Here is an 18,921-nt window from a genome sequence, read left to right on the forward strand (position 1 = left end):
CTGACTCATAGCTCACTGTCCATCAGTCACAGACATGAACACTGATATCTCACACTAAATGCAGACATGCCTATTTCTCCTTTCAGCTCTTTCCCTTTCTGCTTCAGATGTTTCAAAGCTCTAATGCTAGGAGATGCACATTCAGGATTACCATGTGTTTCTCAAGAACTGCCTTCAAATACCATTTAATCTTAAGAAACTAAAAAACTTCTCTTATCTATCCTATCTAAATACAGTTAAAAGTCAAAGACAAAAACTCAGAGCAATTGTATGTTAGAGGCCCATCAGATAATCCTCATGAACCAGCAGAACAACTGTGGAAGAAAAACTACAGAATACTACACTGTAACAAAGAAAACCACAGAGAGAACCAACGCCTCTATTCACTGTGTGTGAATACAATCCCTGTCACAGGAGCAAATAAAGTAAGAAATGAGTATTACCGCAAAAGGTTTCAATACATTGTCTGAAATACAAATTATTTCTCAGTGCTAATCCAAGTATGCTGAGTTGCTAAAATTGTTAAATGTAGCTTCCTTGGACTGTAAAAGATACCTTATTCTAGGCAGTATCCTATTGAATCTCAACTATTTTTCTACCCAATACATCAGCTGCTGCTGCTGCTGCTAAGTTGCGTCAGTCGTGTCTGACTCTTTGCGACCCCATAGATGGCAGCCCACCAGGCTCCTCCGTCTCTGGGATTCTTCAGGCAAGAATACTGGAGTGGGTTGCCATTTCCTTCTCCAACAACACATCAGAGGACTGTCATAAATGAGGTGAAAGTGTCAGTCACTCAGTCGTGTCAGATTCTTTGCAACCCCATGGACTGTAGCCCACCGCTTCTCTGTCCATGGGATTCTCCAGGCAAGAATACTAGAGTGGGTTGCCATTCCCTTCTCCAGGGGATATTCCTGACCCAGGGATCGAACCTGAGTCTTCTGCATTGCAGTCAGATTCTTCACAGTCTGAGCCACAGGGAATCCAACAGGGACTATTATACACTCTCATTAAAGTCTTTATCAAACACCTCTACACATTCTGTAGCAACCACCATCCACCATCCCCTACTGCCTACCCCTTCCCAGAAGATTGAGAATTGCAATTTTAACAATTAATCTATCAAATAATTTTACAGGAGTCAAAGTGTCTTTGCCATCTAATGAAGTATCTTCACTATATAAGTTCCATGAAGGCAGGAATTTCAAGTCTGTTGTGTTCCCTGATGTGCTCTATCAGCTAAATGATGCTTGATATCAATAACAACTGAAAAGGAACTTCCCTGCCAGTCTAGTGGTTAAGACTCTATGCTTCCACTGCAGAAAGGGCACAGGTTCAATCGATCGTCAGGGAATTAAGATCCCACGTGCTTGTACTGGTGGTTTATTCACTAAGTCGTATCTGACTCTTGTGACCCCATGGACTGTAGCCCACCAGGCTCCTCTGTCCATGGCATTTCCCAGGCAAGAATACTGGGGTGTGTTGCTATTTCCTTCTCCAGGGGATCTTCCCGACCCAGGGACCAAACCCCAGTCTCGTACATTGCATGAGGGTTTTTTACCACTGAGTCACCAAGGATTTCCATATAACACAGTACTGACTCCTTGGTTACAGATGTAAAAAGATTTACCTTACTATTTTGTTTCCCAAGTCCCCAGTTGTCTCACCAATCTTACCCACTAATCAGAAAGTAGGGCAAAAGAGATTTCTAAGCAGTTTTCCTATGAGATGACAGGTGTTCTTCACTGGCTTTCACTCTCTCTCGCCACCCCTCTCTCTCTGCCTCATTGTTTTTCTCTTTTGAGTTCGGTGCCCCCATGCTGCTCTTGGGAACACAGGCTGAATATGATCAGCTTTTGGCTGGGCTGTGGGGCCTTTTCTGGCACCAGTACTACAGTTTTTATTACAGACTGAATTGTGTCCTCAAAATATTCATATACTGAAGCCCTAACTCGCAGTACCTCAGAGTATGACTGTATTTAAAGACAGAGCTTCAAAGAAATGATTAAGCTAAATGATGTCTGTAGGGATGGGCCCTATTATAACTGGTGTCCTTATAAAAAGAGAAAACTTGAACAAAACTTAGGCAGAAGACAACATGAAAAAATAGGGAGAAGACGGCCATCTACAAGCCAAGAAGAGAGGCCAGTGAACCCCACCTTCATGTTGATCCTGGACTTCTAGCCTCTCGAACTGTGGGGGAAAAAAACTTCTGTTTCTGCCACCCAGTCTGCGCTAGTTTGTGATGAAGGCCATTACAAACTAGTACAGCAGCATCTTCCTTTCTTTTCTCCCCTTAATTAGCGAACTAAAGAAATATATGGAACATCTGCCATAAGCAAGATTTTGTGCTGGACACAGAGAAAGCTGAAAACAAGTACAGGATAAAGAGAAACGTAAAACACTGGGCTTCCCTGACAGTTCAGTGGTTAAGAATCTGCCCGCCAATGCAGGAGACAAATTTGATCCCTGGTCTGGGAAGATCCCACGTGCTTCGGGGCAACTAAGCCTGTGCACCCCAACTACTGAGCCCCAAACCTAGAGCCTGTGCCCTGCAACAAGGGAGCCACTGTAATGAGAAGCCCACACACTGCAACCAGAGAGCAGCCCCTGCTCACTGCACCTGGAGAAAGCCCACACACAGCAACGAAGGCCCAGAGCAACCAAAGAGTGAATTCTCAAAAAACAGTCTATATAACCCATTTGACAATTTAAAACATACCTCAACAACAGAATTCTTGTATTATTCCACCCAGATTTGGAGCCTCTTGATGAAAGTGAAAGTGGAGACTGAAAAAGTTGGCTTAAAGCTCAACATTCAGAAAACAAAAGATCATGGCATCCGGTCCCACCACTTCATGGGAAATAGATGGGGAAACAGTGGAAACAGGGTCAGACTTTATTTTTCTGGGCTCCAAAATCACTACAGATGGTGACTGCAGCCATGAAATTAAAAGACGCTTGCTTACTCCTTGGAAGGAAAGTTATGACCAACCTAGATAGCATATTCAAAAGCAGAGACAGTACTTTGCCAACAAAGGTTCGTCTAGTCAAGGCTATGGTTTTTCCTGTGATCATGTATGGATGTGAGAGTTGGACTGTGAAGAAGGCTGAGTGCCGACGAATTGATGCTTTTGAACTGTGGTGTTGGAGAAGACTCTTGAGAGTCCCTTGGACTGCAAGGAGATCCAACCAGTCCATTCTGAAGGAGATCAGCCCTGGGATTTCTTTGGAAGGAATGATGCTGAAGCTGAAACTCCAGTACTTTGGCCACCTCATGCGAAGAGTTGACTCATTGCAAAAGACTCTGATGCTGGGAGGGATCGGGGGCAGGAGAAGGGGACGACAGAGGATGAGATGGCTGGATGGCATCCCTGACTCGATGGACGTGAGTCTAAGTGAACTCCAGGAGCTGGTGATGGACAGGGAGGCCTGGTGTGCTGCAATTCATGGGGTCACAAAGAGTTGGACACGACTGAGCGACTGATCTGATCTGATACCTATTTATACTGCTTGAAGTTCTCAGTAATTATGTTATATAGTATTAAATTTCACTTTAAAGTAATTTTAATTTTAATGGCTGCTTTCTCCTATCACTCAGTAAACTTTACAATGTGCCACTGTTTAAATTCCTTCTCAGTTATAAAGGATCCTATCAAAAAAAGTTATCATGAATACAGAGTTTGGGGAAAGGGACAAAAGACGTGAATGACAAAATGAACATGAAAAAAATAACCAACTTGTCAATCTTTCCAACTTTACACAGTTATACTCTGCAGTCAAAAAGCATAGATTTTAATGCTACATCTGGAATACTTTAGAAAAATTTGATTGATTCACAATGTGACAAAGGACTTTGTTGTGGTCCTAGAAATCTACAACTGCTTGAAATGGGAGAAATCATGCAAGCTTTTTAGTATGAGGAACTCTGCCTAAATTGTGTTACTAACACTTAGAAAATGACAGTGAAGACAAGCACCTGGAAGATGATTTAGAGCAAGCTCTGGCCACATTCGAGCCTGAAGATGTCGGTTCAAGATCTTCATTTTGCCTTCTTAATTCTTTCTCTCTGTTCATTTCTTCCTCTCTTTCTCTTGCTTCTGAAAAGATCATAATAATTTTTTTCAACAGTTAGACTTCAAAATTTCTTATTTAAAATGTTGAAAACTAACAAAATTACAAAAGATATAACACAGAAGTGCTACCAGTAATAGCAAAAGACTATCACTCTAAATGCCCAACAATGAGAAAACCATTGAGTTTACTGTATATCAACACAGTATAAAAATACAGCCAATAAGAATAATGATAGAGGGGAATTCCTTGTTGTCCCATGGTTAGGACTTGGTGTTTTCACTGCGTTGGCCCAAGTTTAATCCCTTGTTGGGGAATTAAGATCCTGCAAGCCACAGCCACATGGAGTGGCCAAAAAAAATATATATATATATATTTTTTCTATATATATATATAGAAAATATGCAAATCTGGGGAAATATTAACAGACAAGCTAAGCAAAATTACCATGTGAAGAGTATATGAACCATGAGTGCAGTATGTAAAAAGATGTGGCAAGTGACAAGAAAGTGTTCAAACATAAGATTTTAGGTAACCTCACTTTTAAATATTTTAAACTATAAATTCAGCACTCCCTTCTTTTCTGACTTTTCCAAACTGGATTTTTGGCCAGAGACTTGACACCATAATTATGAGAAAAACTGAGTTACATCAAGTTTCCAGAGTTTTTACCTTGGAAAAACAAAACAAATTTATCCAAGGAAATCTAATCTTTCTCCTCTGATAATTTCATTCAGCAACTGGAGGGAACATAGGAAGGAAATTAATTATACGAATAAGGCTTGTTCTTGATTGCTACCATCCTCAATAACCTGAGATAATCTTTAACACTTTTTAAAAAATTTAATAATGAAGAATAATACACTCAAAGTTAAGCAATATCAAAGGGGACTTACTGGAATGCTGCACTATTTAGGGTCTTTTGTTGCTAGGATAGACAGAGTGCGTAACTAGGAAATAGGCAGCAAGCGTCAACAACTAGTCATTCATTTCAAACATGGAAGATTAAAAAACTCTCCAGGAAGATGTAAGGCACAGTCACATTAATTTTTTTGTGCTCTCCTCTGGGCTGAGGTGGGTCAGGAGTTAACAGTTCTGCACTCTGATGCTGGGGAGGTTGAAAACAGTAAGATAAGGATAATGCCCAAATTTAAGAGTGAGCCTGCTGGGCTTGTACCTTCATCCTGCCTCCCCAGTAATTCCCTCTGTACCCTCCAGGGTGAGGGAGGGCGGAGAAGCTGAGAGAGGCTGGGGAGTAAGGCGAGGAGGCCACACTTGTGGACTGCAGACTCAGGTCTTAGGGGCAGTTCTGACACCGATCAGGAATCAACCCTAAGGCACACATCATTAGTCACCTATTAGCAGCCACTTCTCCCTTTTTCCTTGCAAAGGAAACCACAATTCTCCTGATCCTGGGCCCATTCCTGTCTAGAAGAAGTAAAGTTTGACTTCAAGTGAACCATAGTGAACCTGCAAGGGCTGTTTTTGCAACTGATGTACCACACTAATACCGGCTAATAACATATGAGAGGAAGTCAGCTAGAGGTACATTTGAGAAAGGTTTTCTTACTCCTGAAGAGTTACACAAAAGTCTTTCAGCCTGTGGATGTGATCATCTGTACGTTAACAAAATTTTGAGTCATGGGGACAGTGAGCTTAGGATAAGACAACACTCTATAGCTGCCAAAGCAGAAAAAAGGGAGAAAATCTTTAAGTCCTTTATATCAGGATTCAGAAGATGTAAGAGTCCCATTCCAGAGCTCTTGTCATGGTGATACTAAACTTTTCTTATTTAAGCCAATTTTTATTAGGTCTCCTATGACTTCTTTGGAATGAAAACAGTGACAGACTTTATTTTCGTGGCTCCAAAATCACTGCAGGCGGTGACTGCAGTCATGAAATTAAAGATGCTTGCTCCTTGAAGGAAAGCTATGACAAACCTACATCGTATTAAAAAGCAGAGACATCACTTTGCCAACAAAGGTCTGAATAGTTAAAGCTATGGTTTTTCCAGAAGCCATGCATGGATGTGAGAGTTGGACTATCAAGAAGGCTGAGTGTCAAAGAATTCATACTTTAGAACTGTGGTGTTGGAGAAGACTCTTGAGAATCCCTTGTACTGCAAGGAGATCAAATCAGTTAATCCTAAAGGAAATCAACCCTGAATATTCATTGGAAGGACTGATGCTGAAGTTGAAGCTCCAGTACTTTGGCCACCTGATGCAAAGAGCTGACTCACTGGTAAAGACCCTGAGGCTGGCAAAGATTGAAGGCAGGAGGAGAAGGGGACAACACAGAACAAGATGGCTGGATGGCATCAGGACTCCATCACCAACTCGATGGACATGAACTTGAGCAAACTCCAGGAGATGGTGAAGGACAGAGAAGCCTGGTGTGCTGCAGTCCATGGGGTCGCAAAGAGTTGGACACGACTACGCGACTGAACGACAACAACAACAATCTTTCTAACAATCCCTGAAGCAGAAACTTTTTTACTTCAGCTTGAATGGGGTATAATTGACAAAACTGTAAGATAGGTAAAGTGTACAATGTGATGATTTGGTACAAATACACACTGAAAAAGAATTCTTCCCATGGAGTCAATGAACACAACCATCACCCCACATATTTATCCCGTGTTTCTTTTTTTTTTTTTTTGGTAAGAAAAAATTAAGTTCTACTATTTTAGCAAATTTCAACTATATCCAATACAGCTGAAGTAAATACTACTATCTTCACTTAATAGTTTAGGAATCCAAAGCAGAGAAGTAACAGCTACAGTTAGAGCAAAGTAGTCAACTGAGGCTCCACAATTTTTCTTTCCTTGATGTAACCAGACTTTCTGAAGCCTGTAAAATTATCCAGTGAGTACCACCCACTTTATAAAGCAGTGACCCTGCCTCTCTCCCCAAAGGGCCATAAAGTACAGCCCTTTATTTGCTTACCTGTCCCCAGACTATTTGGAAACTATGACCCACCCACCTATCTAGAGTTCCTCCCCAGTGGATGAATGTTCCAAACTACTTGCCCCATCCAGGTGAATTATCTTTTTAATTTAGATGTTCTAATTTTATTTATTTTTTAGCCATGTTGGGCAGCATGCATGATCTTAGTTCCCTGGCTAGGGATCGAACCTGTACCCCCTCCATTGGAAGCACTGAGTCTTAACCACTGGACCACAAAGGAAGTCTCTAACTTTTTAATTTAAATTTTAACTTTTTCATTTTTTACAATAGTAAGGATTTTCTACCCTGAGAGGTTCCTGTCATCACCTGCTGCTTCATTAAAACGAGAAGAAAAAAAAAAAAAAAGCAAAGACATTTGTGAGGAAAAAAAGTATTTTTTTACTCACTGTCTACTAAGGACAAACCAAAATGAGACTAATTCAATAAACTGCAGCTCCCTGACCAAGGGGATCATTTTTGTGTATTTTACCAAGAGTAGGACCAAGCTCACTGTACACTGTAAAACGTACAGGAATCCATGTATTCTGTAAATACTGTAAAGATGCTCTGTATGTTCTATTGGCAAAAGTGAATTAACTTACTCCCCAACACCTCATTTTATTATTTTAAGTATCTCAATTTATTGGTATCTCTCTACTCTCAGGTAGCTAATAGTTTTGGAGAGCCATTCTGCAAAAGCATCCCAGCTGTATGCAATTCATCCAGGATAACAGCAAACTATCCAAAACTACCATGTCCCTACTGGGCTGATTCGCACAAATTGCAGATTCACGTGAATGTAATTTAGCAGCTGAAAAATCTCACTTTCATTATGTCTTAAGCATTACAGGAAGAAATGAGTGTTAAAATAACATGCAAAGGAAATCAAACTAATAGAAACAAGCTAGAATGATGTTTTAATCATATTCTTTTTTTCTAGTTGCTCAGTTGTGTCCAACTCTTTGTGACCCCATGAACTGTAGCCCACCAGGCTCCTCTGTCCGAGGGGATTCTCCAGGTAAGAATACTGGAATGGGTTGCCACTTCCCGACCCAGGGATGGAACCTGGGTCTCACCCATTGCAGGCAGATTCCTCACCGTCTGGGCCACCAGGGCACCCACTTGCTAAATGTTTCTGCCATTCTAAAACGATTCAGTAGGCTACTGATTTCATGAAAAATTATATTTAACTTTAAATGTTTAGTGTAAAAATGACTACAAATAAAAAAATAAGATCAGGATTATCTGACATTAGTTACAATTCTTTATTAACTATTTAGAGATGTAACTACTATATATCAAGTTCTGCGTTAAGCTACTGTAAGTATAAATATGAAAAACAAGGTTATCAAGACATGAATAATACTAAAATAAATTTATAATAAAGTATTATTAAAAAAATGTAGGGAACAATTACGTCCAGAAGAGTTTTGAATACCTAGAAAAGGTAAAATATGAGGTGAGGCCTTAAAGGATAAGGTAGGATTTAGCTAAGTAGGAAGACAATTTCAAGTTAAAAAAAAATTTTAAGCTTTTCTAATTTCTAAAACCTCTGGGACAATTATTCTTTCCAAGATAATTAAATCATCCATTGAAATCATCTTAAAATCCTATCTCAATATCTTCTCAAGGAACTTTTTTCCAGTCAGGTAACAGAAGGTTCATAATCCATTGAAACCATGGCCACACTCAAAATACGCATTTGAATAAAAGACATTTTCTTCCCCATCTATGTCCTCCCAGTATATTAGTTCTAAAAGTCTATGTCTTTCACATGTCCAAAACCTACTAACAGCTTTCATAAACATAAAAAATACTTCAAAAACAATTTGTCACACTATTTTCTAACATTTTTGGTAACACGGATTTTACTCAGGCTTTATAGTATAATTCATCCTTTCCATTAGAGCACTTAAAAACCAAAACTTCACATCTGCATACACAGTTAAATCTGCCACTAAAAGGGACCAAAAGTTCTTATTTTCCTCAAGTCTGATGTCAAAGTTCAAGAAGACTCCAATACCTATCATTAAGGCCCATATCAGAATTTGTTAACTTTTAAGAAAAGGCAAACTTTGGCTTCTTATATTTAGATGCAAGGGTATAAACAGGAGTCTAAGCCCAAGAATGTAACATGAAGTCAAGAAAGTTCAACCCATTTAATTCATCCACAAATAACAATAGGAAAACAAGGCCCTGAGATAATTTTTCAAAATTTTAGAACTCTAATATTTGAATTCCACCTAAGTGCTACATGAATGCATATTTTACTAAAAAAATGATAGGAATTAAAAGTGATATTTACAACATTACTGTTTAAAAAGTACCATGCCCAACATCTTAATCCCTTCAAGAAACCTCAAGGGAGCTTATAATAAATAAAGGAGACCTTATCATTGTCAACAAACCGATGGGGAAATTAAGGATCTGAAATTTGAAGATCCATCCGATGTTATTCATCTAGTAGAATGTGGGTCTAACCCTTAAAGCTGGGTCCTCCAACTTCAAATTTCAAACTCTTTACAATCATCATGCCATTTAAAAAAATTCTCCAGGGGCTTCCCTGGTGGTCCAGTGGTTAAGACTCTGAGCTCCCAATACAGTGATGAAGGATTCAATTCCTGGTCAGGAAACGAACATCCTGCATGCCACTCAGCATGGCCAGAAGAAACACACACACATTCTCCAAAGATGCAGGATTTATTTTTTTAAAGACAATATTGCAGTTTTAAATTCAATTCAATCTGCATAAATAAACACTGAGAACCTATCTTTCGAGGCATGATAATGCGGACTATAAAACTTAGGCAGGGAAATAAGACAATCACTATTCAAAGCATTTGGTATCACACACTGGAGAGCTAAACTGGAACAGTACAAAGGTTCACTGAAACATTCAATGATGAAGTGCGAAATACATTTGTACGTATGCTACAGAGAGCATGTCTCTACATGTTGTTTGATGATACCAAATTATTTAATATTTTTAGGTATAGTAATAGGATTTTAGTTAAGATTTTTCAAAATCCTTATCACTTAAAGACATACAAAAATATTTATGGGTGAAGTAATGTATCCAGGATTTTTGTCAAAGCAATCTGAAAGGAGAAGTAAATGGAAATAACACTGGCCATACAATAGTTAAATCTGTGTGATAGGAATACAGGAGTTCATTCTTATACTTCGTGTGTAATTGAAACTTCAGGTAATAGTTGAAGCTTTTTTAAACAATACACATTATATGTAGATAGCTGTCTTTTTACCACAAACACACACACACACAAATCAAAAACTATTATTCTTCCAAATTCCAAAAATCATGCTCATTTCTCAAATGTGAGATATTACTGCTATATAATTTATCATTTTAAAACAATGATAAGTACTGGAGCAACATTCACTTAAATTCTTCCAGGAGTCCTGTCTCTGGTTCCGAGTGCCTTCTGCTCTATCAGTTTACATCTATCCCTTCTCTAGTAGAAGAATGATCTGAATCAGATCTAAAGAAAGCAGTAGAGGAGACAGTCAGCTCCAAAGATCCTGAGGTAGCAGCTAGAACTGCCAACCACCTGGCATCAAACGAGACAGTCTGGAAGTTAAGGCCTTCATTAAATGTCTGATACGACTCATGAATGCAGGGATTCAACAGCGCCAGCCCCATTCACTGGATGGCTCAATTTTCTATACTGTCTGGGTCAACCATCAGTGGTGTACACAACTCTGAGAGCCACCTCTCGCTCAGCCTTCCAAATACTGGTTCCACTGTAAGCAGGAAAGAAAAAACGAAATGAGAATCAGATAGAGGGTGAAGAAGAAAAGAAACCACTATTCTGATTCTTTTTTTTTTTAATATTTATTTATTTGGCTGCATTAGGTCTTAGTTGGGGCTCAAGGGTTTAACTGCCCTGAAACATGTGCAATCTTCCCAGACCAGGGACTGAACCTGCAGCCCTCGCATTGCAAGGTGGATTCCCCACCACTGGGCCACCAAGAAAGTCCCTATTCTGATTCTTATAAATTAATTTTGAATCCTTGTTGGTTCATAGCTCACACTTATGACAGGTTTTAGAACTCAGACTCTCTTACCCTACTTACATACAACTTTTATCATATTTAAAAAATGAGACTAAAAAAAAAAAACTGCTTCCAAAGGAACCAGCACATGTGAACTTTTAACAATTTTGAATTTTTTTTTCAGTCTTATAATTTTACAACTGGTAACACACTTGTGTAAATTGGATATGGTATCTACATAAATAAGAAAGCAAGTAACTGAACTTCTTACCCAGTGTTTTCCGACTTCTTTCCACTGCTGTTCTTCGAGTTTGTTCAAACATTGCTTCCAAATCAAATGTGCGAGCTTTTTTTCCTAAAACAGGAGTAAGTAGCAGACTGTGAGTTTCTTGAACTAAGTTGGCCAATGTTCAATACTTACATACTGATGTATTAATAACCACTTAAAGTCTATCTAATTTATAGCACAGCTACCAAATAACCATAAAATATCAATGAAGAAAACGTTTACTGCCAGGGAATTTTTTTTTAAATATTTATTATTTATTTGGCTGCACTGGATCTAAGCTGTGGCACTCTGGATGTTTATTTGCAACATGCAGGATCTAGTGCCCTGACCAGGGATGCAACCCAGGCCCCCTGTATTGGGAGCTCAGAGTCTTAGCCACTGGATCACCAGGGAAGTCCCAACTCCCCAGGGAAACTTAATTACAATCTCATCACTAAATAACATTAACCAGCCAACTTTCTCATCCTCCTGTAATTTATCTAGACTCCACTCTTTGAAACTTCAACATGGGGTACTAGGCAGAATAGAGAATGTTCATATCATAATTCCTGAAACCTGTGAATACATTACATTTACAGGGACTATGTACATTAATTAAGGTTATAGACTCAAAGACTGAGAGATTATCCTGGCAAGCCCAGTCTAATCATAGAAGGTCTTACAAGAAAATGTAGAATAGATGCAGAATAGATATGGCAGAAGTCAGAGAGACTTGAGATGGATCGCAGTGCATTTGAAGATGAAAGGGGCAAGAAGACAAGCAATGCAGGTATCAGAAAGAGGTAAGAAACTCCCACTTGAAAGCCAGTAAGCAAACAGGGGTCTCAATCCTAAAACCACCAGGAACTGGCATTCTGATGACCTGGATCTGCTTGGAAGCAACGTTCTATTTGATTTTACTAGTTTTTTTTTTTTTTTTAAATTACTAATACCTATTCTGTGTTAGTTAGAATGTGGTAAAAATGCTTTCCTTACACACTGCTGCTGCTGCTAAGTCGCTTCAGTCGTGTCCGACTCTGTGCGACCCCATAGACGGCAGCCCACCAGGCTCCCCCGTCCCCGGGATTCTCCAGGCAAGAACACTGGAGCGGGTTGCCATTTCCTTCTCCAATGCATGAAAGTGAAAAGTGAAAGGGAAGTCGCTCAGTCGTGTCCAACTCTAGCGACCCCATGGACTGCAGCCTACCAGGCTCCTCCGTCCATGGGATTTTCCAGGCAAGAATACTGGAGGCAGGTGCCATTGCCTTCTCCGTTTCTTATACACTACTGATTGATATAAACTGAAAGCACCTTTCTGAAGAGCATTATGACAACAAATACCAAGAAGTTTTAAAAGCTATATACTCAATTTTTTGTTACTTTTTAATATCTATATATTTTATCAAAATAGTCCCTCCTGTAGAAATCTACCCTATGGAAGTATACATAAAACTCCTTTTACAAAAGGAGATAAAAGAATTATTTATAAAAATGTTTATTTCAGTATTACTGATAAAAGAAAAGAACTATGTGAGAGAAACCTTAAAATGTTACACATTATAGCACTTCTATCTACTATTCAACCCATCAGAAGACATGCTTTGGAAGAGCATTTTTATAAAATGGAAAAATCCTCAAAATATTACGAATTAAATTCCATATAATTAAGAATAAAATTGTACATACATACATATGATCTTAATGTTATTAATACACAACAGAAAAAAACTGGAAAGCAAACAAATTTTTATGCCTTGATTTTTAGCTCATGAAATTATGAATGATTTTACTTTCTTCCTTCTCATTTATTGGGTTATTTATATTAGGGAGAAAGCTATTAAAAGGAAATGCAACAAAAATAAGTAACATAATACTGTGTACAAAAATACGTACATAATACTACATTTCATGCAGAGATGGGCACAATAAAGGACAGAAATGGTATGGACCTAACAGAAGCAGAAGATATTAAGAAGAGGTGGCAAAAATACACAGAAAAACTATACAAAAAGCATCATCACAACCCAGATAATCACAGTGGTAAGATCACTCACTTAGAGCCAGACATCCTGGAATGAGAACTCAAGTGGGCCTTAGGAAGCATCACTATGAACAAAGCTAGTGGAGGTGATGGAGAAGGCAATGGCACCCCACTCCAGTACTGTTGCCTGGAAAATCCCATGGATGGAGGAGCCTGGTGGGCTGTAGTCCATGGGGTCGCTAACAGTCGGACCCGACTGAGCGACTTCCCTTTCACTTTTCACTTTGATGCATTGGAGAAGGAAATAGCAACCCACTCCAGTGTTCTTGCCTGGAGAATCCCAGGGACAGGGGAGCCTAGTGGGCTTCCGTCTATGGGGTCGCACAGAGTTGGACATGACTGAATTGACTGAGCAGCAGCAGCAGCAACAGTGGAGATGATGGAATTCCAGCTGAGCTATTTCAAATCCTAAAAGATGATGCTGTGAAAGTGTTCCACTCAATATGTCAGCAAATTTAGAAAACTCAGCAGTGCCCACAGGACTGGAAAAGGTCAGTTTTCATTCCAATCCCAAAGAAAGGCAATGCCAAAGAATGTTCGAACTACTGCACAATTGCACTCATCTCACATGCTAGTAAAGTTATGCTCAAAATTCTCCAAGCCAGGCTTCAACAGTATGTGAAGCGAGAAGTTCCAGATGTTCAAGCTGGTTTTAGAAAAGGCAGACGAACCAGAAATCAAATTACCAACATCCGCTGGATCATTGAAAAACCAAGAGTTCCAGAAAAACATCTATTTCTGCTTTATTGACTATGCCAAAGCCTTTGACTATGTGGACCACACCAAACTATGGCAAATTCTTCAAGAGATGGGAATACCAGACCACCTGATCTGCCTCTTGAGAAATCTGTATGCAGGTTAGGAAGCAACAGTTAGAACTGGATACGGAACAACAGACTGGTTCCAAATAGGGAAAGGAGTACATCAAGACTGTATGTTGTTACCCTGCTTATTTAACTTATATGCAGAGTACATCATGAGAAATGCTGGACTGGATGAAGCACAAGCTGGAATCAAGACTGCTGGGAGAAATACCAGTAACCTCAGATATGCAGATGACATAACCCTGATGGAAGAAATCAAAGAACTAAAGAGCCTCCTAATCAAAGTGAAAAAGTTGGCTTAAAATTCAACATTCAGAAAACTAAGATCATGGCATCTGGTCCCATTACTTCATGACAAACAGATGGTGGAACAGTAGAAACAGTGACAGACTTTATTTCGGGGGGGGCTCCAAAATCACTGCAGATGATGATTGCAGCCATGATATTAAAAGACACTTACACCTTGGAAGAAAAGTTTTGACAAACCTAGACATCGTATTAAAAAGCAGAGAGATTACTTTGCCAACAAAGGCCCATCCAGTCAAAGCCATGGTTTTTCCAATAGTCATGTAAGCTGAGCGCCAAAGAATTGATGCTTCTGAACTGTGGGGTTGGAAAAGACTCTTGAGAGTCCCTTGGACTGCAAGGAGATCCAACCAGTCCATTCTAAAGGAAACCAGTCCTGAACATTCACTGGAAGGACTGATGCTGAAGCTGAAACTCCAATACTTTGGCCACCTGATGTGAAAACTTACTCATTTGAAAAGACCCTGATGCTGGGAAAGATTGAAGGCAGGAGGAAAAGGTGATGACAGAATAAGATGGCTGGATGGCATCACCAACTCAATGGACGTGAGTTTGAGTAAACTCCAGGAGTTGGTGATGGACATGGAGGCCTGGCATGCTGCAGTCCATGGGGTCAAAAAGAGTCGGACACGACTGACTGCACTGAACTGAATACTACAGAAGCATACAGCACTTTTGTAGACATGACCTCCTAGGAGATAATAAATATGTCGTTCAAGACATTAACCAAATAAATGAATGTATGAACGAACAAACAAGAGACTCCAAAGTGAAGACTTCGGAGTAGGAAAGAAGACTAACCTACAAAGACCCACTGTATAGCACAGGGAACTATATTCAACAGTTTTCAATACCTTATAAGGGAAAAGAATATATTAATATGTATGTGTGTGTGTAAATGAATCACTGCGCTGTACACCTGAAATTAACATGACATTATAAATCAACTATATTTCCCCTTAGCTCAATTGGTAAAGAATCTGCCTGCAATGCAGGAGACCTGGGTTCCATCCCTGGGTTGGGAAGATCCCCTGGAAAAGGAAATGGCAACCCACTCCAGTATTCTTGTCTGGAGAATCCCATGAACAGAGGAGGCTGGTGGCCTACAGCCCATGGTGTCACAAGAGCCAGACAGGACTTTGCGACCAAACCACCAATACTTCAACAAAATAAGAGATTTAACTATTATAACATCACTTAATAGCCCACTTGATGCCAAAAGGGCCATCTTATTACAGACCAAAATCAGTGGTTGGCTCTTATCCTCAGGACGCAGAGAAACAACTCTCTCCATTAACTAACACCTTCCACCTCGTGGGTCAGGCAGCAATCTTTTTTTTCACTAACCGTCCCGTAAAAAGTGTCACCTGGGCTGGTCTCAGGAGACAGAGAGGAGTTAGAAAACAGATGGGGGAAGAGTGTGACTTGAAAATTGCAAGATACCCACACTAGAGCTAAAAGTATTAATAAAGAGGACTAGGCACAGCGGAACGTCGGAACACAAGGGACAGCTCGGATGTCTCTCCCAACCTGCGACTCTTAAAACCTCTGCAAAAGGAGACCATGTCTAGGGCAGTCACTCACCGAACCCCGTGAAGCCCATGGTGACCGCCAGCTGCGGGTCTGGTCCCGAGGCGTCTGAGCCTGTCATTTGAGAAAGAGAAAAGGGAAAAGGCCTTGTCAGAGGGCGAAACCAGCGCCGCCCGCCCTGCCCGACCCATCCTACAGGTGCTCGCCTCACTGAACCCACCATCGCTGGGCCCCGGGCGCTCCATGCTCGGCCACCCTCCAAGAAACCAGCAACAACCGCAGCACAAAACAGCTGCCGAAGACCCGGCAAACCGGGCAGGAAGTAACGCCTTCAAGCGTCAGCGTCGCCGCCAAGGCCAAGAGAGGCGCCTTGCGCGGAGGGACACAGGCCTCCCTGGGCTGCGCCGCCCTAGCGGGCTGGCGAGGTATAGGCGCCACAGAGCCGGGTGTCCAATTAAACCCGTTATAAAGGGATTATCTGGGGTTTCTATGAACTCTTTTTACTTCCTAAAATGCATTTACCGACCAAGTGACACTTAATCCTCAGAATTCTAAAGTGAAAGTTAAGTCGTGTCCGATTCTTTGTGACCCCATGGACTGTAGCCTACCAGTCTCCTCCATCCGTGGGATTCTCCAGGCAAGAGTACTGGAAGGGGTTGCCATTTCCTTCTCCGCCGGATCTTCCCGACCCAGGGATCGAACCCGGGTCTCCCGCATCCTAGGCAGACGCTTTAACCTCTGAGCCACCAGAATGGCTTCAAACTTCACATCACAACTAACCTTTAAGGAGATCAAATTTTTCATAAAATGTGTTCTTTACAGTAACAAGGATTAGACATTATTCTTTTAAGTAAGTTACTTTTAAATTTCTAATTTTTATTTATTTGGCTGCCCTGGGTCTTCTAGTTGTGGCATGTGCAGTCTTTAGTGTGGCATGCAGGATGAACGCTTATTGAGTTGGTGCAAATATAACTGTGATTTGGGACCATGAATTTGAAATCATAACTAGGCTCTAACACATCTTTATAATCAAAATAAGAACAATTACAATCTACACATTTTTGCCAATGAGAAATAAATCCCTTTGTTGTTCAGTCGCTAAGTCTTGTCCGACTCTTTGCAAGCCTATGAACTGCAGGACTCCAAGCTTCCCTGTACTTTACCATCTCCTGGAGTTTGCTCAAACTCGTGTCCATTTAGCTATCCAACCATCTCATCCTCTGTTGCCCCCTTTTCCTCCTGCTCTCAATCTTCCCCATAACTGCAACCAGGAAATTAAAAGATACTTGCTCCTTGGAAGAAAAGCTATGACGAACTTAGACATCATATTGAAAAGCAGAGACATCACTTTGCTGACAAAGGTCCGTCTAGTCAAAGTTATGGTTTTTCCAGTAGTCATGTATGGATGTGCGAGTTGGACCAGGAGGAACGGTGAGCACCAAAGTATTGATGCTTTCAAACTGCAGTGTTGGAAAATACTCTAGAAAGTCACTTGGACTGCAAGGAGATCAAACCAGTCAATCCTAAAGGAAATCAACCCTGAATATTCATTGGAAAGACTGATGCTGAAGTTGAGCTCCAATAATTTGGCCACCTGATGCAAAAAGCGGACTTATTGGGAAAGACCCAGTAACACTGTTCAAAAGCATCAGTTTCAGCACTCAGCTTTCTTTATGGTCCAACTCTCACATGCTTACATGACTACTGGAAAAACCATAGCTTTGACTAGACGGACCTTAGCTGGCAAAGTTATTTTTAATATGCTGTCTAGGTCTGTTATAGCTTTTTTCCAAGGATCAAGCATTTTAATTTCCTGGTTGCAGTCACCTTCCAAAACTACTTTGGAGCCCAAGAAAATAAAGAATAAAGAAAATAAAGAAACAATGTTTCCATCGTTTCCCCATCTATTTGCCATGAAGTGATGGGACCAGATGCCATGATCTTAGTTTTATTGAATGTTGAGTTTTAAGTCAGTTTTTTCTCTCTCCTCTTGCACCTTGATCAAGAGGCTGTTTAGTTCCTCTTCACTTTCTGCCATAAGAATAGTGTCATCTGCATATCTGAGGTTATTGATACTTCTCCCAGCAATCTTGATGCCAGCTTTTGCTTCGTTCAGCCCACAACATTTGTCATGATGTACTGACCTGCCTCTTGAGAAACCTATATGCAGGTCAGGAAGCAACAGTTAGAACTGGACATGGAACAACAGAGTGGTTCCAAATAGGAAAAGGAGTACATCAAGGCTGTATACTGTCACCTTGCTTATTTAACTTATATGCAGAGTATATCATGAGAAACGCTGGGCTAGAAGAAGCACAAGCTGGAATCAAGATTGCCGGGAGAAATATCAATAACCTCAGATATGCCTCAGATGACACCACCCTTATGGCACAAAGTGAAGAGGAACTAAAAAGCCTCTTGCTGAAAGTGAAAGAGGAGAGTGAAGAAGCTGGCTTAAAGCTCAACATTCAGAAAATGAAGATCATGGCATCAGGTCCCATCACTTCATGGGAAATAGATGGGGAAACAGTGGAAACAGTGGCAGACTTTATTTTGGGGGGCTCCAAAATCACTGCAGACGGTGACTGCAGCCATGAAATTAAAAGACGCTTACTCCTTGGAAGGAAAGTTATGACCAACCTAGATAGCATATTGAAAAGCAGAGACAGTACTTTGCCAACAAAGGTCCATCTAGTGAAGGCTATGTTTTTTTCCAGTGGTCATGTATGGATGTGAGAGTTGGACTGTGAATAAAGCTGAGCGCCGACGAATTGATGCTTTTGAACTGTGGTGTTGGAGAAGATTCTAAAGAGTCCCTTGGACTGCAAGGAGATCCAACCAGTCCATCCTGAAGGAGATCAGCCCTGGGATTTCTTTGGAAGGAATGATGCTAAAGCTGAAACTCCAGTACTTTGGCCACCT

At 40.5% G+C, this 18,921-nt stretch overlaps 1 protein-coding gene across 1 annotated transcript in view; it reads right to left on the reverse strand.

The window, feature by feature from the left end:
- The window catches only part of WDR70 (WD repeat domain 70), a 278,538-nt gene extending 262,207 nt beyond the window's left edge, over window positions 1-16,331 (reverse strand). The window contains exons 1-4 of the mRNA XM_027520068.1: window positions 16,220-16,331; window positions 16,054-16,113; window positions 11,302-11,385; window positions 3,977-4,097 (exon numbers count right to left, since the gene is read on the reverse strand). Coding sequence (XP_027375869.1) covers window positions 3,977-4,097; window positions 11,302-11,385; window positions 16,054-16,113; window positions 16,220-16,244 — 290 coding nt within the window. The 5' untranslated portion in view covers window positions 16,245-16,331. The remainder of the gene's footprint in view (window positions 1-3,976; window positions 4,098-11,301; window positions 11,386-16,053; window positions 16,114-16,219) is intronic.
- Between the last annotated feature and the right edge of the window lie 2,590 nt (window positions 16,332-18,921).

Source organism: Bos indicus x Bos taurus, chromosome 20 (genome assembly GCF_003369695.1).
Source record: "Bos indicus x Bos taurus breed Angus x Brahman F1 hybrid chromosome 20, Bos_hybrid_MaternalHap_v2.0, whole genome shotgun sequence".
NCBI classification, from domain to species: Eukaryota; Metazoa; Chordata; class Mammalia; order Artiodactyla; family Bovidae; genus Bos; species Bos indicus x Bos taurus.